Source organism: Coregonus clupeaformis, chromosome 10 (genome assembly GCF_020615455.1).
Source record: "Coregonus clupeaformis isolate EN_2021a chromosome 10, ASM2061545v1, whole genome shotgun sequence".
In the NCBI taxonomy this organism is placed as follows: domain Eukaryota; kingdom Metazoa; phylum Chordata; class Actinopteri; order Salmoniformes; family Salmonidae; genus Coregonus; species Coregonus clupeaformis.
Genome location: NC_059201.1, coordinates 13,985,456 through 14,010,321, shown reverse-complemented (window position 1 = coordinate 14,010,321; position 24,866 = coordinate 13,985,456). Strand labels below are relative to the sequence as shown.

General features: G+C 43.5%; 1 protein-coding gene across 1 annotated transcript in view; it reads right to left on the bottom strand.

Moving 5' to 3' along the window:
- LOC121574773 (mitogen-activated protein kinase 14A) overlaps positions 1 to 14,819 on the bottom strand; it is a 29,742-nt gene extending 14,923 nt beyond the window's left edge. The window contains exons 1-2 of the mRNA XM_041887339.2: positions 14,345 to 14,819; positions 7,517 to 7,646 (exon numbers count right to left, since the gene is read on the bottom strand). Coding sequence (XP_041743273.1) covers positions 7,517 to 7,646; positions 14,345 to 14,463 — 249 coding nt within the window. The 5' untranslated portion in view covers positions 14,464 to 14,819. The remainder of the gene's footprint in view (positions 1 to 7,516; positions 7,647 to 14,344) is intronic.
- Positions 14,820 to 24,866: the final 10,047 nt, after the last annotated feature.

Sequence of the window (24,866 nt, the reverse complement as noted above, 5' to 3'; positions counted from 1 at the left end):
ATAAACCAAAACTTGTTCCTGTAGCCAAATACTCTGACAATGAGAATGGTAAAAGACTGTAATAATAATATATTGAATGCATTAACAGAAATTACCGTAACCAAACCAACATTGTAGATGGTAAATTATAAGAATTAAAGGTAAATGTAGTACTGGTGATCCTGGTGTGCCACCCCCGCGGCCTCCGCAATGGACTAGTCCACTGAGACAGGCCTGAATCAGACAAGTGTCTCATGTGCCATAAAAAATATATATATATTTTAGACTGCTCGAGTGAACAAAATCTTGGTCGACCAACAGCCTATCAACCAGTCGACTAAATGGGGTCAGCCCTAAGGACGATTGGTACAACATATGTAGTTTTAGTAAGTAGGATGCAAGACAGATTCGGATATGGCCATTGACACTGACACAAAACAAGTCACACTACAGATAACATTTTTACAAACACAACATGTCGTCGTCTTTCAATTGCTAAAACCCCTCAGGGTGAATGAGGCAATGTGCAGAGTGTGCAAACATAGGGAATGGTTTCCAACTTTTTCTCTACGCAAGGACAACAAGCAACGTCATGGCGAGACTGTGCTACCGCACGGTGTCCTTGACATGGTCCATCACTGCGTTTTAACATCAGATAAAGGTTTCTTTGACAACCAAGAACATCACGTTTCATTAAACAATGATTGTGGATTTTAGACTCCAGTAACGTCAGGTTGTTCTCAAAGCTTTGGAACAGCCTACGCCACTGTTCTTCTCTCCTCACAAGGCAGAAAATCAAATCAAATGTTATCGTAGGTGCAGTGAAATGCGTTTCTAGCTCCAACAGTGCAGTAACACCTAGCAATACAAAACACATTTTTTATTTTTTTTTTATTAAGAAATATCAGAACGAGCAATGTCAGAGTCCGGAATATACTAAAGTATGTGGACACCCCTTCAAACTAGTGGATTTGGCTATTTCAGCCACACCCATTGCTGACAGGTGTATAAAATCGAGCACACAGCCATGCAATCTCCATAGACAAAAATTGGCAGTAGAATGGCCTTACTGAAGAGCTCAGTGACTTTCAAAAACTGCCTCTGGAAGCAACGTCAGCATAACAACTGTTCGACAGGAGCTTCATGAAATGGGTTTGCCTAAGCTCACCATGCACAATGCCAAGCGTCGGCTGGAGTGGCGTAAAGCTCGCTGCCATTGGACTCTGGAGCAGTGGAAACGCGTTCTTTGGAGTGATGAATCACGCTTCACCATCTGGCAGTCTGACGGACGAATCTGGGTTTGGTGGATGCCAGGAGAACGCTACCTGCTCGAATGCATAGTGCCAACTGTAAAGTTTGGTGGAGGAGGAGTAATGGTCTGGGGCTGTTTTTCATGGTTCGGGCTAGGCCTCAGTTCCAGTGAAGGGACAGTTACACTACAGCATACAATGACATTCTAGACGATTCTGTGCATCCAACTTTGTGGCAACAGTTTGGGGAAGGCCCTTTCCTGTTTCAGCATGACAATGCCTCGGTGCACAAAGCGAGGTCCATACAGAAATGGTTTGTCAAGATCGGTGTGGAAGAACTTGACTGGCCTGCACAGAGCCCTGACCTCAACCCCATCGAACACCTTTGGGATGAATTGGAACGCCTACTGCGAGCCAGGCCTAATCGCCCAACATCAATGCCGACCTCACTAATGCTCTTGTGGCTGAATGGAAGCAAGTCCCTGCAGCAATGTTTCAACATCTAGTGGAAAGCCTTCCCAGAAGAGTGGAGGCTGTTATAGCAGCAAAGGGGGGACCAACTCCATATTAATGTACAGTGCTATGGAAAAGTATTTGCCCCCTTTCTAATTTTCTCTACTTTTGCATATTTGTGATACTGAATGTTATCAGATCTTCAACTAAAACCTAATATTAGATAAAGGGAACATAAGTGAACAAATAACACAACAATTACATATTTATTTCATAAACAAAGTTATGCAACACCCAATTCCCCTGTGTGAAAAAGTAATTGCCCCCTTACACTCAATAACTGGTTGTGCCACCTTTAGCTGCAATGACTCCAACCAAATGCTTCCTGCAAATATGCAAAAGTAGAGAATATTAGAAAGGGGGCAAATACTTTTTCATAGCACTGTACATCTATACTGAACAAAAATATAAACGCAACATGTAAAGTGTTGGTCCCATGTTTCATGAGCTGAAATACATGTTCCATACGCACAAAAAGCTTATTTCTCTCAAATTCTGTCAACAAATGTGTTTACATCCCTGTTAGTGAGCATTTCTCCTTTGCCAAGATAATCCATCCACCTGACAGGTGTGGCATATCAAGAATCTGATTAAACAGCATGACCATTACATCAGTGCACCTTGTACTGGGGACAATAAAAGGCCACTCTAAAATGTGCAGTTTTGTCACACAACACAATACCACAGACACCTCAAGTTTTGAGGGAGTGTGTAATTGGCATGCTGACTGCAGGAATGTCCACCAGAGCTGTTGCCAGATATTTTTTTATGGATTTCTCTACCATAAGCCTCCAGCGTCGTTTTAGAGTATTTGGCAGTACCTCCAACCGGCCTCACATCCGCAGACCACGTATAACCACACCAGCCCAGTACCTCCACATCCGGCTTCTTCACCTGCGGGTTCGTCTGAGACCAACTCCCGGACAACTGATAAACTGAGGAGTATTTCTGTCTGTAATAAAGCCCTTTTGTGGAGAAAAACTCATTCTGATCTGATTGGCTGTGGCTGGCTCCCCCGTGGGTAGGACTATGCCCTCCCAGGCCCACCCAGGGCTGCACCCCTGCCCAGTCATGTGAAATCCATAGGTTAGGGCCTAATGAATTTATTTCAATATACTGATTTCCTTATATGAACTGTAACTCAGTAAAATTGTTGCATATATTTTTGTTCAGTATAGTATTCGTGTGTGTGTGTAGAAAGTATTCAGACCCCTTGACCTTTTCCACATTCTGTTACGTTACAGCCTTATTCTAAAATTGATTAAATAAAACACTTTCCTCAGCAATCTACACACAATACCCCAAATTGACAAAGCGAAACAGATTTCTAGAAATTTCTAGAAATTTCTAGAATTAAGTATTCAGACCCTTTGCTATGAGACTCGAAATTGAGCTCAAGTGCATCCTGTTCCATTGATCATCCTTGAGATGTTTCTAGAACTTGATTGGAGTCCACCTGTGGTAAATTCAATTGATTGGACATGATTTGGAAAGGCACACACCTGTCTATACAAAGTCCCACAGTTGAAAGTGTATGTCAGAGCAAAAACCAAGCCATGAGGTCAAAGGAATTGTCCGTAGAGCTCCGAGACAGGATTGTGTTGAGGCACAGATCTGGGGAAGGGTCCCAGAAAATGTCTGCAGCATTGAAGGTCCCCAAGAACACAGTGGCCTCCATCATTCTTAAATGGAAGAAGTTTGGAACCACCAAAACTCTTCCTAGAGCTGGCCGCCCGGCCAAATTAAGCAATCGGGGGAGAAGGGCCTTGGTCAGGGAGGTGACCAAGAACCCGATGGTCACTGACAGAGCTCCAGAGTTCCTCTGTGGAGATGGGAGAACCTTCCAGAAGGACAACCATCTCTGCAGCACTCCACCAATCAGGCCTTTACGGTAGAGTGGCCAGACAGAAGCCACTCCTCAGTAAAATACACGACAGCCCGCTTGGAGTTTGCCAAAAGGCACCTAAAGACTCTCAGACCATGAGAAACAAGATTCTCTGGTCTGATGAAACCAAGATTGAAATCTTTGGCCTGAATGCCAAGCGTCACATCTGGAGGAAACCTGGCACTATCCCTAGGCTGAAGCATGGTGGTGGCAGCATCATGCTGTGGGGATGTTTTTCAGCGGCAGGGACTGGTCAGGATCGAGGCAAAGATGACCGGAGCAAAGTACAGAGAGATCCTTGATGAAAACCTGCGCAAACGCATTAAGAAGGAAAGAAATTCCACAAATTAACAAGGCACACCTGTTAATTGAAATGCATTCCAGGTGACTACCTCATGAAGCCGGTCGAGAGAATGCCAAGAGTGTGCAAAGCTGTCATCAAGGCAAAGGGTGGCTACCTTGAAAATATCTAAAAATGTATTTTCATTTGTTTAACACTTTTTTGGTAACTACATGATTCCATATGTGTTATTTCATAGTTTTGATGTCTTCACTATTCTTCTACAATGTAGAAAATAGTAAAAATAAAGAAATACCCTTGAATGAGTAGGTGTGTCCAAACCTTTGACTGGTACTGTATATATAAAATAGGGGTATGTATGGACAGTATATGAATAGAAAAGGTGTGTACAGCAGTAGTTATATAGGATGAGCCTTGACTAGAATACAGTATATGCATATGAAGTGGGTACAACAGTATGTAAACATTATTAAAGTGACCAGTGTTCCATGTCTATGTACATAGGGCAGCAGTCTCTAAGGTGCAGGGTAGAGTACCTGGTGGTAGCCGGCTAGTAACAGTGACTAAAGTTCAGGGCAGGGTACTGGGCGGAGGCCGGCTAGTGGTGAGTGTTTAACAGTCTGATGGCCTGGAGATAGAAGCTGTTTATCAGTCTCTCGGTCCCAGCTTGGATGCACCTGTACTGTCTCCGCCTTCTAGATGGTAGCGGGGTGAACAGGCCGTGGCTCGGATGGCTGAGGTCCTTGATGTTCTTTTTGGCCTTCCTGTGACACCGGGTGCTGTAGATGTCCTGGGGGGCAGGCAGTGTGCCCCCGGTGATGCGTTGGGCAGACCGCACCACCCTCTGGAGAGCTCTGCGGTTGCGGACGGTGCAGTTGCCATACCAGGTGGTGATACAGCCCGACAGGATACTCTCAATGGTGCATCTGTAGAAGTTTGTGAGGGTCTTAGGGGCCAAGCCAAATTTATTCAGTCTCCTGAGGTTGTAGAGGCACTGTTGCGCCTTCTTCACCACACTGTCTGTGTGGAGGGAACATTTCAGGTCCTCAGTGATGTGTACGCCGAAGCTTTTGACCCTCTCCACTGCGGCCCCCGTCGATGTGGATGGGTGCGTGCTCTCTCTGCTGTTTCCTGTAGTCCACGATCAGCTCCTTCGTTTTGTTGACGTTGAGGGAGAGGTTATTTTCCTGGCACCACTCTGCCAGGGCCCTAACCTCCTCCCTGTAGGCTGTCTCGTCGTTGTTGGTAATCAGGCCTACCACTGTTGTGTCGTCAGCAAACTTGATGATTGAGTTGGAGATGTGAAGCTAATGTTTGCTGTGTGTGTGTGTGTGTGAGGCTGTTAACACATACGGAAAGTGCTGAATGAACTCTGAACAGGAAATCAGAGGTCCTAAGAGAGAGAGAGGCAGAGGAGAGAGAGAGAGGCAGAGGAGAGAGAGAGAGAGGGAAAGAGTAGCAGAGAGAGGCAGAAAGAGCAATAGTGGGAGAGCAGAGCTAGCATGCAGGCAGTGTGTGGGTGAATAGAGAGGAGAGGAGTAGAGGAGACATTGGTGTCAGACCCAGTGTGCCCCCTTCTAGAGAAAGGGACTGAGGTGGGTGGGTTTCATAACAACACAACTCCACACCGCCCACACAGGGCAGAGCCCACTGCGATTGGTGGACTCCAGCCAAAGCAAACAGTAATTGGCCGACTCTGGCTTTCTAAAAAAACATAACCAACAGCGTAACCAGGCAACAGTGGGGAAATCAGCTCAAAGAATAACCGGGTCAGAAGCTGTGTCAGGTAGATCACACCCTGCTGCTGACAGTTCCCTTCCCTGCTGCTGAAAGTTACCTCACCCTGGTGCTGAGAGTTACCTCACCCTGCTGCTGACAGTCACCTCACCCTGCTGCTGAGAGTTACCTCACCCTGCTGCTGAGAGTTACCTCACCCTGCTGCTGAGAGTTACCTCACCCTGCTGCTGACAGTTACCTCACCCTGCTGCTGACAGTTACCTCACCCTGCTGCTGAGAGTTACCTCACCCTGCTGCTGAGAGTTACCTCACCCTGCTGCTGAGAGTTACCTCACCCTGGTGCTGAGAGTTACCTCACCCTGGTGCTGAGAGTTACCTCACCCTGGTGCTGAGAGTTACCTCACCCTGCTGCTGAGAGTTACCTCACCCTGCTGCTGACAGTTACCTCACCCTGCTGCTGACAGTTACCTCAACTTAGAGAGAGAAGTTTTAACACACACTCTCTCTGTCAGGTGTAGCATACTATTCTACTGTTCCCTTTCCTACTGCTGAGAACTAACTGTTCCCTAAATTCAGACAGAGAAGCTTTAACAGCTCAAACACACACACACTCTCTGTGGATCATACTGTATTCTACTGTTCCCTTCCTGCAGCGGAGTTACCGCAACTCACAGAGAGACAATTTACTGTTCCCTTCCTGCAGCTGAGTTACCTCAACTCACAGAGAGACAATCTACTGTTCCCTTCCTGCAGCTGAGTTACCTCAACACAGAGAGACAAGTTTGAAAGTTTGGGTAGACCTTCTGCACAATCACCACCAGCATTGTCAGATTCAGATTAGTAACTGAGTTAAACTCCGTCTTGACCACGACACACAGCAGTTGACCTAGTGTGTCACCATTGTTAAACACCCCTGAATCATTCAGTGAACCCCCACACCCCTGAATCATTCAGTGAAACCCCACACCCCTGAATCATTCAGTGAAACCCCCAACCCTGAATCATTCAGTGAAACCCACACCCCTGAATCATTCAGTGAAACCCCACACCCCTGAATCATTCAGTGAAACCCCACACCCCTGAATCATTCAGTGAAACCCCCTTCCTGAATCATTCAGTGAAACCCCACACCCCTGAATCATTCAGTGAAACCCCACACCCCGAAGGAAGAGACTGGTGTTGTTTATTCCTGGTCTAGAGAAAACTTCCCTTCACACCAGAAGCACGGCAATGCAGAACAGGCATAATATCTGTTAACAGGGCTGAGGGGGCTTTGTCGGTTCTAGTGATTGTGGTTCTATGGATGTGACACGGATCTGTTGACAGCTCAGAGAGAAGCTACACTGTTAGAAGCTGGAGGATCATGTGACAGACATCTTACACTTGACCCCCGTCACCCTGACACTCAGGCGTGCACGCATGTACGCACACGCACGTATGCACCCACAAAAACATGCACACGCACATGCACTTCACCATCTGCTATTTAGTTTAAGAGATAGCGATCAATAGCCTTTTTATAAAACACAGACATTCAGTACCACAGTCAGATACAATTCCTCTCACTCTGAGGTCTGGTCAGCTTGCCCCAAAGGGAAGGCAGACGGCGACAACACACACATGCAAGTGTGGTGCACACACACACACACACACACACACACACACACACGACACACTTGACAGATTTCTCAAAAATCCCGGTTGGAGGACTCTTGGAAGTTGAATAATCCTCTAGGCTCAAACGGGGATTCGTGAACTTTGGGAAAGTTTCTAGAATTTCTTCACCCCAGTGATGGATCAGTAAAAAGTCATGAAGTGTGTGTGTGTGTGTGTATGGGGGGGTTAACTCACATTCTCGTGTTTCATGTGTTTGAGGAGCCGTAGTTCTCTGTAGGTCCTCTTAGCGTGGATAATCGACTGGAAAGGCCTGGACAGCTTCTTCACCGCCATCTTCAGCCCCGACTTTACGTCATACGACGAGCTGCAGTGTTGAAGAACGCACACACACAAGATACCTTACGACATGGTAACGACAACATTCATATCACATTTATAACATTGCTGTTATCACATTCATGACATGTTGTACATTAACAATTCAACATGACATTGCTTTTATTCCGTGTGTGTATGCTACCTTCAACCAAACTTTTAATTAAACAATTATGATGTAATATTATGTGAAGTGGCGCTGTACACATGGGACCTGGAGAGGCGTTGTACACAGTTTCTCAAAACTCCCCTGATTTCCCCCCATTCTACCACCCACACAGCCTCTTCCCCAACCCTCCTCCCAACTGATCTTGGAAACAACAATGGGTCTTCCTACTAGGTTTCCATGGCAGCAGGAGCTGGCGTGGGCAGAATTCGGTGAAATGCTTTTTTCCCCCCAGGAAGTCGTAAGTAGGGCAGTAGTTGTAACTCTCAGAGGGCCTGAAACACCATAAACACACTTCTACCGCACACTAGAGCAAACAAAACCCAGGCTACTAAATACTTAACAGAATCATACTCTGGTAGGCCAGGAAAGAGATATGCTACTGGCTGGTTACTGGTCATTGATGTTTTTCTAATTCTGTTCTGTTTATGGAGGCTCGTTATTGCACTTAGTTTCATCACAGGGTAATGAGATGGTACGCCCAGGCTGGCCTGTTTGTTCTGCAGATTTGCTACTGCTTTGTAGATGGATGGCGCGTGTGTGTGTGTCTCAGACTCTCAGCATTGTTGTCTGTGTCCTGCAGTCTCCCCAGCCATTAAGCTAAAAAAAAAGGCAGTGACACTCAGCCAGGGCCTGAGCTGCAGTGAAACACCAAACCACATGCCCCTCCTGTTAGGAGATTATCTGAGATGTTCGATCATTTTGTACGTTTACGTTTCAAAGAAAATGACTGACCGTCTGTAGGGGAGATTCTTGAGGCAACCTTTACCCTTCCACCTGATAGATGAGATATAACACGGTCTCTCACTCTCAACACATGGTTTTAGTATCTGTCAACAGCTAATACAGCTGCTGCACCCTTCTCATAAGATTCCCATCTGCTCCTGACCATCCGGTTCTTATAGCAGCTGACTGTTAACAGGAAATACAGTGATGTCACTATCCATGGGGTAGCCAGACCAGACCAACTGGCAGTCAGTCTCTAGAAGCTCCTACTTTACTAGTCTCAATGGGACCAATCCTAACTCCCACCTAAGTCACATTTTCACTCACCTAGTCTCCCACTGACATTGATGCATGATTTAGGATTCTCCCCTATGCTATGTCACTGTGCTAAGAGGTGGATGTGTCTCAACTCAACTTCATCATGTGACAGTGCTGAAACTTGTGTCCACGTGTATAACAGTAACATGGCTTGGCTGTGCTCCATGATACAGTGATTCCTCAGCATGGCCACACCCTGAGACTGAACAGAGAGTACAGAGAGCAGAGGTTGAGTGGTTGTTAAAACTGCCCTGCCCATTTGAGTCTCACACACACACACGATTTGTATCAGTGATATATTGCGGCGGTGACGGCTATGACACATTACCTCTCTATATCCCACGTTGCCTAATACAGAGACTGTTGTGTTCCCCCTTCAAATACCAAGGAAGCAAGTTCCTACGAAGAAGTCAGACACGTACAGGATTTGATTTCTTTTCTGAGAGTGAACTTGCTACCACAACTACACGCCCATGTGGTCGTGTTCAAGAAAGCAGGCCTGTCATTGGTTGTCTTGACTCCATTGTTTAGTTTACATTATAAATGCATGTGTGTTTGGGAAGCATGGTTTAGTGGCTGTCTCTGAGGGAACTGCATACCATAGCTCTCCTCACTGTACCCACAGCCAACTAATGACTTATAACTGTTAATTCATGATTTTATACACATATAAACTGTCTATAAACTTATAAAAGGGGCGTCTTAAAGTAAACATATCAATATACACTGAGTGTACAGAACATTAAGAACTGACCAGGTGAATGGTATGATCACTTATTGATGTCACCTGTTAAATACACTTCAATCAGTGTAGATGAAGGGGAGGAGACAGGTTAAAGAAGGATTTTTAAGCCTTGAGACATTGATTGTGTATGTGTGCCATTCAGAGGGTGAATGGGCAAGACAAAAGCTTTAAGTGCCTTTGAATGGGGTATGGTAGTAGGTGCCAGACACACCGGTTTGTGTTTCTGCTGGGTTTTTCACAATCAACCATTTCCCGTGGGTATCAAGAATGGTCCACCACCCAAAGGACATCCAGCCAACTTCACACAACTGTGGAAAGCATTGGAGTCAACATGGGCCATCATCCCTGTTGAATGCTTTTGACACCTTGTAGAGTCCATGCCCCAACCAATTGAGGCTGTTCTGAGGGCAAAAGGGTGGAGGGGGTGCAACTCAATATTAAGAACGTGTTCTTAATGTTTTGTACACTCAGTGTATATTATGAATAACTCTCTGAACACTCTTTGAATAAACTCGCATAGCCAACTAACCAATTCCCGGACAGCTTCCACATTCTAATAACCCATTCTAAGAACCGATCAGGAATAGAGTGAGGTCTGAGATGGGAGTGGTTTTCTCAGGAATACTTTGAGTGACAGATGGGGTAAAATCTAGAATCCCCAACATGGTGCTTTACATTCCTCTAGCAGGCAGAGGTCACACTGAGGCCTATGAGGGAGGGAGGGAGGGAGGGAGGGAGGGACAAAGGGATACATACATTAACTATGACTGACGGGCTTGTTGACTGGCTGAAAGGCTGGCATGCCAGGTTGTTGTGTTTTGCAGTTGTGCTGCGCATATAAGCTCACTACATCATGTTAAAGTGGTTCCTGATATGTTAGATACTTCTCCAGGCGACGTGAGATCTGATAATCTGAGTAGCAGGACTGCAAAAAGAAAACCTGGAACGCAGCCACAGAGTGACTGAATGGACTGAACAACAGTCTAACAGGGTGACTGAATAGACTGAACAACAGTCTAAAAGGGTGACTGAATGGACTGAACAACAGTCTAACAGGGTGACTGAATGGACTGAACAACAGTCTAACAGGGTGACTGAATGGACTGAACAACAGTCTAACAGGGTGACTGAATGGACTGAACAACAGTCTAAAAGGGTGACTGAATGGACTGAACAACAGTCTAACAGGGTGACTGAATGGACTGAACAACAGTCTAACAGGGTGACTGAATGGACTGAACAACAGTCTAACAGGGTGACTGAATGGACTGAACAACAGTCTAAAAGGGTGACTGAATAGACTGAACAACAGTCTAAAAGGGTGACTGAATGGACTGAACAACAGTCTAACAGGGTGACTGAATGGACTGAACAACAGTCTAAAAGGGTGACTGAATGGACTGAACAACAGTCTAACAGGGTGACTGAATGGACTGAACAACAGTCTAAAAGGGTGACTGAATGGACTGAACAACAGTCTAACAGGGTGACTGAATGGACTGAACAACAGTCTAAAAGGGTGACTGAATGGACTGAACAACAGTCTAACAGGGTGACCGAATGGACTGAACAACAGTCTAACAGGGTGACTGAATGGACTGAACAACAGTCTAACAGGGTTACTGAATAGACTGAACAACAGTCTAACAGGGTGACTGAATGGACTGAACAACAGTCTAACAGGGTAACCGACGTACTGATTGACTGACCGACTGTCTGACCGACTACCTGAACGACTGACTGACTGCAGACAGGACTACGGGAACTGACCAATGGAACAAGTTTCAAGTTTTAATGTTACATGCGCAAGTACAGTGAAATGCCTTTCTTGCAAACTCAAAACCCAACAATGCAGTAATCAATAACAATGTAATACTAAAAATAACATGAGGTAGAACAAAAACACATGAGAAATAAAAATAAGAAGAACATGATAAAGTATGTAAGCATACTATACACAGGGTCAGTTCCAGTACCATATTTACAATGTGCAGGGATACTGGAGTGATAGAGGTAGGTATATATAGGGGTAAGGTGACTAGGCATCAGGATGTATGATAAACAGAATAGCATGATGATGTATATGAGTGGGTATGTATAAAGTCAGTAGAAATGTGTGTGAGCAAATGATGGAGTGAGTGTTTGTATTTGTGTAGGGCCCTGTGAGTGTGCATAGAGACTAAAATATAATAAAATACAAAGGTCAACTCAGGTAGTCAGTGTGGCCATTCTGTTAGCTATTTAGTTAGCTATTTAGCAGTCGTATGGCTTGGGGATAGAAGCTGTTCAGGAGCCTGTTGGTGTTAGACTAGATGCACCGGTACCGCTTGCCGTGCGGAAGCAGAGAGAACAGTCTATGGCTAGGGTGGTTAGAGTCTTTAACGATTTTCCGGGCCTTCCTTTCACACCGCCTGATATAGAGGTCCTGGATGACGGCAGGGAGCTCGGCCCCAGAGATGTAGCGCCATGCGATCGAGGGCGGTGTTATTGCCATACCAGGCAGTGATGCAGCCAGTCAAGATGCTCTCAGTGGTACAGTTGTATAACTTTGAGGATTTGAGGGCCCATGCCAAACCTTTTCAACCTCGTGACGGGGAAGAGGCACTGTCGCGGCTGTGTGTGTGGATCATTTAAAGTTCTAAGTGATTTGAACAGCTAAGACAAGGAGGAGGAGTTAGTCTATTAATACCTGACTATTCTCCCATTATACTGCAGCCTGCTGCAGCTCTCTCGCCACTCCATTAAATAAGTAGGCAACTGCTCTGTCCAGCAGACCAGAGTGAGATGCAGCAGGGTCATCAATATGTGGCTATGATACAGAGACAGACATTCTGAAGTTAGCTAACCTAAAAAAAAAATGGGGGTGGGGTCATTTAGCAGACGCTCTTATCCAGAGCGACTTACAGTTAGTGAGTGCATACATTTTTCATACTGTGACAATTAATTAATCCTTACAGCTACCCTTACCACTAACCCTAAACAGCTTATATATTTGCTCATCAGTTCGGTTGCTGCTCACTTTCTGATGATAATCTCCATTGTCACCGTAGTCCTTTATAGCGTGACCATCTAGTGACAGAGGGTCAAAGCATCATTCTCCAACTGAAAGCAAAATGAGGCAGCTGCTACAAAACAACCCAGCAGTGACACATATCCTGTCCAGGAAATAAAATAATTATTCTCACAGGACAGGAGGATTAAGTACAAATAGTACATTATAATGAAGTCTTCTTGTCAAATGGACCTTGAGTAGGATGACTAAAGGAAATCAGTGCTGAGGAGTCTAGGTTACCTCATCTCGTGGCTATGACTCATCCCTGTAGACTCAACGGGAATTGATGACATCATTCTAGACCAGGGTTTGCCCCCCAAAGTTCTGAGCAAAACATTTCCTACATTTTGTGTTGTTGTACATAAAAGACTAAAAACACCAGGAAATCAGCTTCAAGGGATTTTAACTTAAGGAAATCTGTTCTCAAGTATTACCATGCATAACAGAGTGACTTGATTGTACACAAATGTAAGCGGCAGAACAGCAGATGCCTATAGAATAGAACAATCACTACACTACGTATAGGCACTAGCAGCGCAGACTGACTTTCTGTCAGTCACACATACTGCTGGCTTGGAGTGGGGTACTAGAACGAACATGCATGGGGCTATTGGGCACAGGGGTGATGTAACTAGAAGCTTACGTTCAGTTTCAGTTACTTTCAGCTTACATTCAGATGCAAAGCATAATGATTTAGCCAAGTTCAAGCAACATCATGTGGGACAAATTTAATAGCCTATATATAGCCTGTAAACCCCCATGCAAAAAAATGTTTTTCATTCAGTAGCCTAATTTTTCTTTTTTTTTGTCATTTATCAGACGCTCTTATACAAAGCGACTTACAGGAGCAATTAGGGTTAAGTGCTTTGCTCAAGGGCACGCACATCGGCAGATTTTTCATCAAGTCGACTCGGGGATTCGAACCAGCAAGATACAGACGTCACAGTTGAAAAAACACATTGTTATCCAACATTTTGGAGATAGGCGCCAGAACCATATAGCCTACACATTCTGATTCTACAACCTTGACAGATGATGTATTAGCATTGTTGTTTATGTGCTGCTGGCGACGATATGCGATAGGCGCGTGCACTCATTGGCACACTGTGTCCTCACCGATAAGTAGGCTACGTTATCAACAATAACAATCTGCACCGTAAAACAATTTCCTCAAAAACAATTTCGATTGTGCCTTTGTGTTTACTTGAGAGTGAATAGCCTTTCTTCTGTCAGCTAACTTCTCGCAAATGACAATCACTTTTTGTTTACAGGATGTTGTGTACCATGAAAAACATCCAGGGAAGACAAAAATGTTTCGAATTGCACAAAAACAAAGATAATCCGATACAAACCCGAGGCGTGCGTAACACAGGCGATCTGGTTTCAGTAACAGTAGCCTAATAATTTGTTACACTGACTGAAACTTTGTAGATAACGTAAACAGCAGAGAAACAGAAAGTATCCCCTGCTCGATTTGTGATTTGATCCCATCTGCAAATTGCTACACTGATGCTATAGTTTATTGGTAGATCATCGCAGTAGATTGAGCAAGCGTTGAATTTCCCCAGGCCCTATTACGGGCGTTAGGTTAAACCTCAGCCAACTCCGCTATTTGTTATGCAACAGTCAACTCTATAGCTAGTTCTCGGATATATTGTTGTCATACTGCACGGTATTTACCAGACTGATCCATAGGCTCCAGAGCCGACCGGGGACAGGGCCTGGTACCGCTCCGGGACCTCCCATATCGTCTTGTTCAGCTCCTGTCTGTAGAAAGTTGGTCTCTCCTTGTGAGACATTCCTGCAGAATTCAGAGACTGCGAGACAAACAAGCCCGTCGTAACTTCGGTTTCCTCCTTCGCGTGGCAGTGGAGCCTCTCTGAAAACTAAAAACTCAATACAACGAGAACTATTGTTGACCCAACCGATACACAAATTGGATCTCGCGCATTCCAGGCAGTGCAACTGTGCAAACGTTATCCCGTGCACTATATATGATTACGTCTCTTTGAGGACAGCAGACTCGGAACACACCACGGTCGGTCAACGAGCTACAGTAGATTTTTCCTCTATGCAGATTGCAATCTGTTTCTTGTGTTTAAGAAAACGTAAACTGAATATACGTCTCTCTCCGTCAGACGAAGCGCGCTCCGGTCCCGATTCCCACGTCTCGCGCGATTTGAGTTTAGCCGATGGGGAAATCCCGCTGTGGGAATTCCTAATCTCCTTTTACTGTAGGTTGCATAACATGTTGACATACAAAAAAAAATAAAAATTTGCCCTATGAAATAGAGTGATTGACCTTTGCACGTTACCACAATATATATAATAAATCAAAGATCTTATGATGACCCCCCCCTCCCCCACCCCCCCATAAAAAAAAAAGTGGTTGTCCCACTGGCTATCATAAATTGAATGCACCAATTTGGAAGAAACACAAAATAACTGTCAATCTCCCTCGGCCTGGGGCTCCATGCAAGATCTCACCTCGTGGAGTTGCAATGATCATGAGAATCAGCCCAGAACTACACGGGAGGATCTTGTCAATGATCTCAAGGCAGCTGGGACCATAGTCACCAAGAAAACATTTGGTAACACACTACGCCCTGAAGGACTGAAATCCTGCAGCGCCCGCAAGGTCCCCCTGCTCAAGAAAGCACATATACAGGGCCGTCTAAAGTTTGCCAATGAACATCTGAATGATTCAGAGCAGAACTGGGTGAAAGTGTTGTGGTCAGATGAGACCAAAATGGAGCTCTTTGGCATCAACTCAACTCGCCGTGTTTGGAGGAGAAGGAATGCTGCCTATGACCCCAAGAACACCATCCCCACCGTCAGACATGGAGGTGGAAACATTATGCTTTGGGGGGTGTGTTTCTGCTAAGGGGACAGGACAACTTCACAGCATCAAAGGGATGATGGACGGGGCCATGTACCATCAAATCTTGGGTGAGAACCTCCTTCCCTCAGCCAGGGCATTGAAAATGGGTAATGGATGGGTATTCCAGCATGACAATGACCCAAAACACACGGCCAAGGCAACAAAGGAGTGGCTCAAGAAGAAGCACATTAAGGTCCTGGAGTGGCCTAGCCAGTCTCCAGACCTTAATCCCATAGAAAATCTGTGGAGGGAGCTGAAGGTTCGAGTTGCCAAACATCAGCCTCGAAACCTTAATGACCTGGAGAAGATCTGCAAAGAGGAGTGGAACAAAATCCCTCCTGAGATGTGTGCAAACCTGGTGGCCAACTACAAGAAACGTCTGACCTCTGTGATTGCCAACAAGGGTTTTGCCACCAAGTACTAAGTCATGTTTTGCAGAGTGGTCAAATACTTATTTCCCTCATTAAAATGCAAATCAATTGATAACATTTTTGACATTAGTTTTTCCAGATTTTTTTGTTGTTATTCTGTCTCTCACTGTTCAAATAAACCTACGATTAAAATTATAGACTGATCATGTCTTTGTCAGTGGGCAAATGTACAAAATCAGCAGGGGGAAAAAATACTTTTTTCCCTCACTGTAAATTCATTAGACTTAACTGCACCTCAGATTGCAGCCCAAATAAACGCTTCACAGAGACACATCTCAACATCAACTGTTCTGAGGAGAAACACGAGCATTGGACATTAGACCAGTTGAAATCTGTCCTTTGGTTTGATGAGTCCAAATTTGCGATTTTTGGTTCCAACCGCTGTGTCTTTGTGAGACGCAGAGTAGGTGAACGGATGATCTCCGCATGTGTGGTTCCTACTGTGAAGCATGGAGGAGGAGGTGTGATGGTGTGGGGGTGCTTTGCTGGTGACACCGTCAGTGATTTATTTAGAATTCAAGGCACACTTAACCAGCATGGCTACCACAGCATTCTGCAGTGATACGCCATCGCATCTGGTTTGCGCTTAGTGGGACTATCATTTGTTTTTCAACAGGACAATGACCCAACACACCTCCAGGCTGTGTAAGCGCTATTTGACCAAGAAGGAGAGTGATGGAGTGCTGCATCAGATGACCTGGCCTCCACAATCACCCGACCTCAACCCAATTGAGATGGTTTGGGATGAGTTGGACCGCAGAGTGTAGGAAAAGAAGCCAACAAGTGCTCAGCATATGTGGGAACTCCAAGACGGTTGGAAAAGCATTACAGGTGTAGCTGGTTGAGAGAATGCCATGCTTGTGCAAAGCTGTCATCAAGGCAAAGGGTGGCTATTTGAAGAATCGCAAATATTAAATATATTTTAATTTGTTTAACACTTTTTTGGTAACTAGATGATTCCATGTGTTGTTTCATAGTTTTGATGTCTTCACTATTATTCTACATTGTAGAAAATAGTAAAAATGAAGAAAAACCCTTGAATGTGTTGGTGTTCTAAAACTTTTGACCGGTAGTGTAGCTTCATCATAGTCTGAAGCAGAGATGTTCACTACCATAGCTTCATCATAGTTACTACATGATTCCATGTGTTATTTCATAGTTTTGATGTCTTCACTAATATTCTACAATGTAGAAAATAGTAAAAATAAAAAGTACCTTGAATGACTAGGTGTGTCCAAACTTTTGGCTGGTACTGTATATGAACTGAATATGCTTGTCAACAACAGCCAGTGTTTTTATTTATTTATTTTTTTACATTTTTTTTACCTGTAGCCTAATCTGACTACTGTTACTGTCAATCTAATGTGTTCATAATAACACAAGGCTACAACAACAATAAACGGAAGTTATAGGCTATTTATTACATTGATTTGCCAGCTCCAGGTAGGCTACACAAGTGGCACAAATTGATTTGTAATATCGTAATTTCAACATATTTATTGTGTCAAATGGTAGCCTACAATGGCATATACATTAATAGGGTACTTGATGGCCAACAGAGGCAAATGTATAATTCTCCACATTTACCCTAATGTCAGTTTCATTGAGGACTTTTCCACACAAAAGGAACCACGTGAGCGAGTTCCATATCTTCCATTTCAAATTTCCAGTCGGGCAGCCCCCGAGACCCAAGAACTGAACATGCATAAAGCACTTCGCTTGATACCGTTTTCTTTAAGCAGTCAACATTAGAATGCAGTTTAAACCACATCCGAGCGGATTTATGTAATGCGCTCTAGTGCGCCTGTAGTATCTGAACATTTATAGCTTTGGCTGAGGTTTTCATGTTGTTGGTTAAATGAACTCTACTTTACTCTGCTTTGCTGAAACATCTGGAAAGTATTACTATAGGGGCCCCCTAAGATGGTGGACATTGGGATATGTGGAGGCCAGGGATTGGTCTATTCAAAACACGCCATCTTATGTTACATAGGATATATACCATGTTTGAACAAAGGGACGAGGAGAGTGATCATATTTGAGATTGGATTAGTTGCTCTCCAGATTCTGCAGAAGTCTGTAAATTGATGCTGAAATCCTTTGATATAATAAAAGTTATAATCAAAGTACAGTGTCAGCGGATTCCTTGTCAACACAGCATTGCAGCATTGTTCGGCCACCACATAAATTGGCGCCGAGGATTTTGGGACATGTTGCGTCTATTTTAGTGTTACATCATGGGCTCCGAGCTGACTCCCGCTCCAGAGTCCGGCAGATAAAGGTGAGCTTTCTCACAACTTTGGGCGCTGGTCAGTTCGTGTGACTGTGTGTGCGTTGGGGGGACGCAGCGTGAACAATCTGCGTGAGCCGTGCTGTTATTGCTGTGTGATAAGATTCCGTTCTAAATTTCTAAATTTGTTTGCGTTGGAAACAACGCAAACAGGGGGGAGTGTCTATATAATACAAGATCTAAGGAAAAAAGGAATTGATAACACTGGGCCCAGGGATATTTGGCTTGAATAAAATTAAAGGGAAAAGGAATAGAATGAAGAAATAAGGGACAAGGAACTAAGGAAAAATGTATACTAATTAGGACGTCGCTGATCTACGGAATCCCTCAAACGAGGCGATCATTAGATGGGCCACAAATCCTGTGAATTCACTAGGTGGATTTTCGGGTCAGTCCAAGGGACTGTGAGTTTGTAGAATACACATTCAATTGTATGTTACCTCTCGGTATATAGTTGACAAGGTATATGTCCGAAGTAGCCTCTCATTGAATATCTGCAACTCAAGGAAGCACAAATGTAGGAAGGACAATAAAGGAATAGGAGCGACGGAAGCATGCTTTTGGAATTGTATGAATGGATGCATTCTTGTTGATTGAATAGTTTTCATGTGTGTGTGAGAGAAAGAGAGTGTGTGTGTGCGCAAAATAATGATGTCTCTGCTGTGTTTGAGCTGTGTGGATTGTGTAGAGAATTATATGCTCGACTCATGCTATGATAAGATTTTATGTTAGATATATATATACATATATATGTTTTGGTTGAGAACAGGGGTTTTAGTTTTTTGTAAGGAAATCTGTTAATTATGGTTAAAACCTTATGAGTCTCCATTTGAGAGAACGTTTTCAAATTTGTTAAGATCTATGAGCCCCCGGGAGGATGTTATGATTGTATAGAGAGGATTTTGTAATGGATAAGAAAATAACTATAAATCTACAGATTAGAGTAAAATAAGTGAAGAAAGAAGAGAGAGAAAATAGACTATAGTTACGTTAAGAAACTTCGAAGTAGGATTTGTGTTCTATGTTTTGTGTTGGTTTGTGCGTTTTGTTCAGTGTTACTGTTTGTCTGTGTTGGAAAGAACGGAGGGACAGCTGGTCTGTCTGCTGTTTGACTTAGAGAAAAGTTACTTGCGGGAGCGCTCCTCTCACCCTGAAGTCGCACTAATAAATGAACTGCGCATGTGTGGAGCTCTAAGGGTTTGTAGTTAACCAGAACGAATATGCCACTCCCCTGCCTGCACTGAGCTGCTGGGAGACGCAGACTTATAGCTGAAAAAAGAAAGGGGGAGACTGAGTACACACAAATAAAGTATTCTGTTTGTTAAAGTGGCTGTTGCGTAACTATGAACCTATTTTGATTGAGATTCATTGAATTTATAAATGAGAGCTATGTTGACGGATTAAAAATAAAAATAAATAAATAAAATAAAATGTTATTGCGCTATTTATAATATTCCTGAGTTAAGCTGCTTGCTTATTTCTTAGCGCGAATGTGAACATAGGTATGTCTAAAAGGATATTGTATGGTTGAAATAACCCAGTGAGTACATAAAATACTAAATTATTGTCTGTTTCTTTTGTTCTCCTGTGGTGTGAGAAATGAGAGGGAGGAGACAGAGAGAGAGGAGGTGCTGACCAGTGCGTCACGCAACAGCGTGTGCTGCCCCGGATCCAGTCCAATTAAGGCCAGTACTGTTCTATCCACAAACTTACTTTCCCTTACAGGATATTATAGATGAAGGGCATTTATCTGTTTGTATATGCCTAGAATATTTCATGTTGTGACCATTTAGCAGGGACTTGGCAACAGACTGATCATTTGATGTAATTGAGAATTGCACATTGGGGTTTTTTGTGCATGGGTTGTTTTGATTAGAGTTGTGTTGAAAATCCAGCACTGAAATTATTCTGTAAAATTAAGGTGATTGGGTGCTTATTAAGCAATTGGTTTGTGGGTGCTGTAGTGTTGCTGGATTACAGGTCTTTCTTTTTGATTGCTCTGAAGTTGACTAGTTTCCTTTACTTTTCTTTATCGGATGTGGTAAGATTGCCACTAATCAATAATTTGGTAGAAAAAATAAATAAATAAATACATAAATAAATAATAGAAAAAAATAGGAGGGAATGATAAGCAACATAGCTTAAAGTATGTTTTGGTTTACAAATTAATTAGTTTAAAATAATAATAATTAGAAAATAAATAAAAAATAAAAAATCACAATAAAGGAATATAAAAGAGTTGTTACAATGGGGAAAAAGGACATAAAAACTATGAAAGTAATTACTCCTGTTGATGTAGTACAAAATAGTAATCCTTTAGTTAATGGTATTGCAAGGTTATCTGGAAAATGGAATAAACGTTGGCCTGACATTGAACAACCATACGCCAGTGGAAGGGACTCTTAACCCAGACGTAATTAAAATAATGGAAGTGCTTGTGTCGACGTATAAGGCAGATCAAAAGAAGGGGGGAAAAAAGGGGAACAACGTAAAGAAAAGAGACAAAGAGAGCTGGGTGTTCTTAAGTTGTTTGAAAATGAGGGACAAAAACTGATAAAAGATACAAAAGATAAAAGAGACAGAGGTATAGAGAAAATGGCAAAAGAGGCGAAGGTAACAGAAAAACTAATGGCAGAAGTCAATACACCTTTCTCACATAAGGATTCAGCAAAAAGACCCCCACCTTACGAGGAAGAAGTAGAGTTTAAGGACGTCTATCCTCAACTTCCAGTCATCATTCAGGAGGGTGATTATTGCATCAGAGATGAAGATGAACGAATAATAGAGAGAGGACAAGCAGAAACGACCATAAAGATGAATCCAAACTTCAAAAGTAAGAAGAAAACGACATGTCTGGAAACTAAGGGTAGAGTGAGGTTCAGGAGGATGGAATTTGAAGATGATGATGATGATCAGAGTGATTCAGAAGAGATCATGGGTGGATATGACCCTGTGATCAGACGGAGGTTGGCTAGAGCGGAAAGAAGGGGTGATGGAAGTTGGAAGAAGAAGGATACAAGAGATTTGATCTCTGATGAAAGTGAAGATGGAGACAGCGATGAAAATTTGGAGATTAAAGGTGCTTCATGTTCAAGAGGATTTTATCCTACAATGACTAGCACAGAAGAAATAGAAAGAGATATGGATCGATGCATATCATGCTTGGATAAGGCAAATAATTTAGAAGAAGTAAGAGAATTGGAAGAACAACTCAAGAAGTTGAAGATACAGAAGGAAAAACTGCTGAAAAAAGAATCCCAAAAATTGGAGAGGAAATATATATTGCGGACAAGAAAAGGGAGCACAAGTAAGAAGATGATGCCAGTGATAATTCGAGGACAGAACCTGGAGTATAAGCCTTTGAAGAATACCGATATGTCAGATATACTTGAGAAGCTGCCTACTCTTCAAGATGGAGCATATCCTTGGATTTCAAAGTTGGAAGATATTACGGTGGGAACACAGTCTGCCATAGGAGACATTAAGAGACTTTTGGCTAATCTCCTTGGGATTCCAGGTATGGAAGAAATTCTTCAGAGAGCTGGACTTAATATTTATATGGGGACTGCGGTGAATGATCCTGAGTTGTTAGCTGCAAGTAGAAATAGGCTGTGGAGAGCACTGAAAGATACGTTTCCAACAAATGTGCATCCTGACAACATTCTGATTGACCCACTAGGACAACAAGAAAATCTGAGAGCCTATGTGTCAAGAGCTCATCAAGTGTGGAGAAATATTACCGGAAATGATCCAGATGTGAGTCAAATAGAGCAGTCAATTTTGCGAGCTAAACTGCAGATGGGGCTGCCCTCACCAGTAAGGAGCAAACTGGCAGAGGTGGTTGGACTTGGAAGCATGGCAAAAGGTGTCTATACAGATCATATAGCCCATCAAGTGGATCTATACAGGAAAAAGGAACACAACCAGAAAGAACAGGACCAAGAAACTCTCAGAAAACTCTATCAAATACAACTGGTGGAGAATAAGAAGAAGGAGAAGAAACAGGCTTTGGTTATGCAGAATCAGTGTTCATCAAATCAACAATCACTGCCACAGCTTCAACCGAACCAGGTCCAACTGCAATTGTCCCAGCCACCACTAGTGGTACCAGTTGTTTCATATCCACAGCCAGTTTCCGGACAGACACAGAATTGGAGAGGAAGAGGACGAGAAGGCTAAGGAAGAGGAAGAGGAGGAAGATTTAATCCATACATCCAGCAATCTTCAGAAGTGTGTTATAATTGTGGACAGGTTGGTCACTTTGCCCGTGAGTGTAATGGGCCAGGAGGAAACACCAGAGGAAATTTCAGAGGAAGATACAGGGGCCAGTCAAGATCATTTGGCAGACCGGTGAACCCTTATAGGGGTCCGGAGCCAGGATTCTAGAGGTGCCCAGAAGATCCGAAAGGGGGGTGTCAGCTGGTAGCACCAGGACCGGAAAAATATCCAACAATTGAGGTGAAAGTAAACAACCGACCATTGGAAGTGATGGTGGATAGCGGAGCTGCTTTCACCTGTGTTCGGCCTGAAGATGCTACACATCTTCCTATGTCCAATCGACTGATTCGGACAATTGGATTTGAGGGAGTGAAACAGCTGATTCCTCTTACGGAACCAATTGAGCTCTGCTATAAAAATCAGAAAACTACAATACCCATACTGGTATAGGAACATACACCTATTGCATTGTTGGGAAGAGATGCATTGTGTAGATTGAATTGTACAATAAAATATACGCCAGACGGCAGTCTGGTAGAAGTGCCAAAAGAAACGGTTACCTTTGAGAGCTATGGTTAAAGATACTGGGAATGGTGAACTCCATAGCAATCTTTCATGGACACAGGAAGGCCTTGTAGCATTTGAAACTATCAAACAGAGGTTGCAAGAGGCACCGGCACTCACACTACCAGACTACTCTAAGAATTTCTTGCTATATGTGTCTACTTCTACTGGAGGTAAATATGCTTGTGCAGTTCTCTGTCAGCCGACAGGTACAGGGACGAATCCTCAACCTATTTCCTACTACTCTACTGCCTATTCAGAAGTAGAACTAGGGCTACCACGGTGTTACAGAGCAATGGTGGGAGTATATTTAATGTATGACAAAGCATCATCTGTTACGATGGGTTACCCAGTAACAATACTTACCCATCATAGTCTCAGAAATCTTCTGAACTATGGAAAATATACATTGACTATGCCTAGGCTCAGAGACTATCATAGGCTCTTAGAGCAGGAATATGTCACCCTAGTGAGGTGTGATATGGTGAATCCAGCTGAGAATTTGCCAACTTCAGAGGATGGTGAGCCACATGATTGTGTTCAAGAAGCAGAGAAATACTCGAGGCTTAGATCAGATTTGCAAGCCCTTCCATTATGTGAGGCAGACCTGGAGTATTGGACTGATGGGTATTGTTATCGTGTGGGAGATAAATTGTGTGCTGGCTATGCAGTAGTTAAAGCCCAAGGAACTGGATTTGTTGTTGAAAAGGCTGAAGTAATACCACAGCCTGCGTCCGCATAACTTGCTGAACTTGTGGGGCTAACAGAAGTGTGTTTGTTAGCAGAAGGAAAGCGAGTGACGATATATACTGATTCTGCATATGCACATAGTGTATGTCATTTGTTTGGAGCAGTGTGGAAAGGTCGAGGGTTTAAGAAAACGGATGGTTCTCCGATACAACATCATGCGCAAATAATGAAACTGTTGCATGCTATGATGAAGCCTAAAGAGATAGCGATAGCTAAGTGTGGTCCTCTGTAGCTCAGCTGGTAGAGCACGGCGCTTGTAACGCCAAGGTAGTGGGTTCGATCCCCGGGACCACCCATACACAAAAATGTATGCACACATGACTGTAAGTCGCTTTGGATAAAAGCGTCTGCTAAATGGCATATTATTATTATTATTATAAGTGTGCAGCTCATAAAACAGATGTGTCAAAAGTCACACAAGGGAACAAAGCTGCTGATGAAGCTGCAAAAGCCGTCACAGGAGCGGACAAATTGGGCAAGGTTTTTCTGGTCACTCATGGAGTGGACGTGGAAGACAAAATTACGCTTACGGATGTGATTTTGATGCAGGAAGCTGCTTCTACGATTGACAAACAGTTATGGCTAGACCGAGGTGCTGTCAAAGATGCGAAGGGTCTTTGGAGAAACCATGAGGGGTTGATAGTAGCGCCTCTAGACCTATTAGGTCTGATGATTCAGGAAGCACATGGGTTAGCTAATGTTGCAAGGGGGGAGGTTAGGAGAAAGATCACAAAGGAGTATGGTTTTTGGGCACTATATTTGCTTGAAAAGGTTGACTATGTCATAGGCAGGTGCACAATCTGTCTGAAAAAGAATGTTCGCAGAGGTGTGATTGTTCTTCCTGGTTACATTCCAACACCGAGAGGTCCTATGCGGGAGTTTGTTATCGACTTTGTTGATATGATAAAACCAATTGAAGGGAAAAGATAAAAGCTGGTGGTTGTAGATAGATTTTCACGATGGCAGGAGGCATGTCCAACCAAGCGAAAAGAAGCTCAGTCGGTTGCAACGTTTTTGTGTAAAGAAGTCATAAGCAGGTGGGGATTTCCCGATCGAATATCCTCAGCT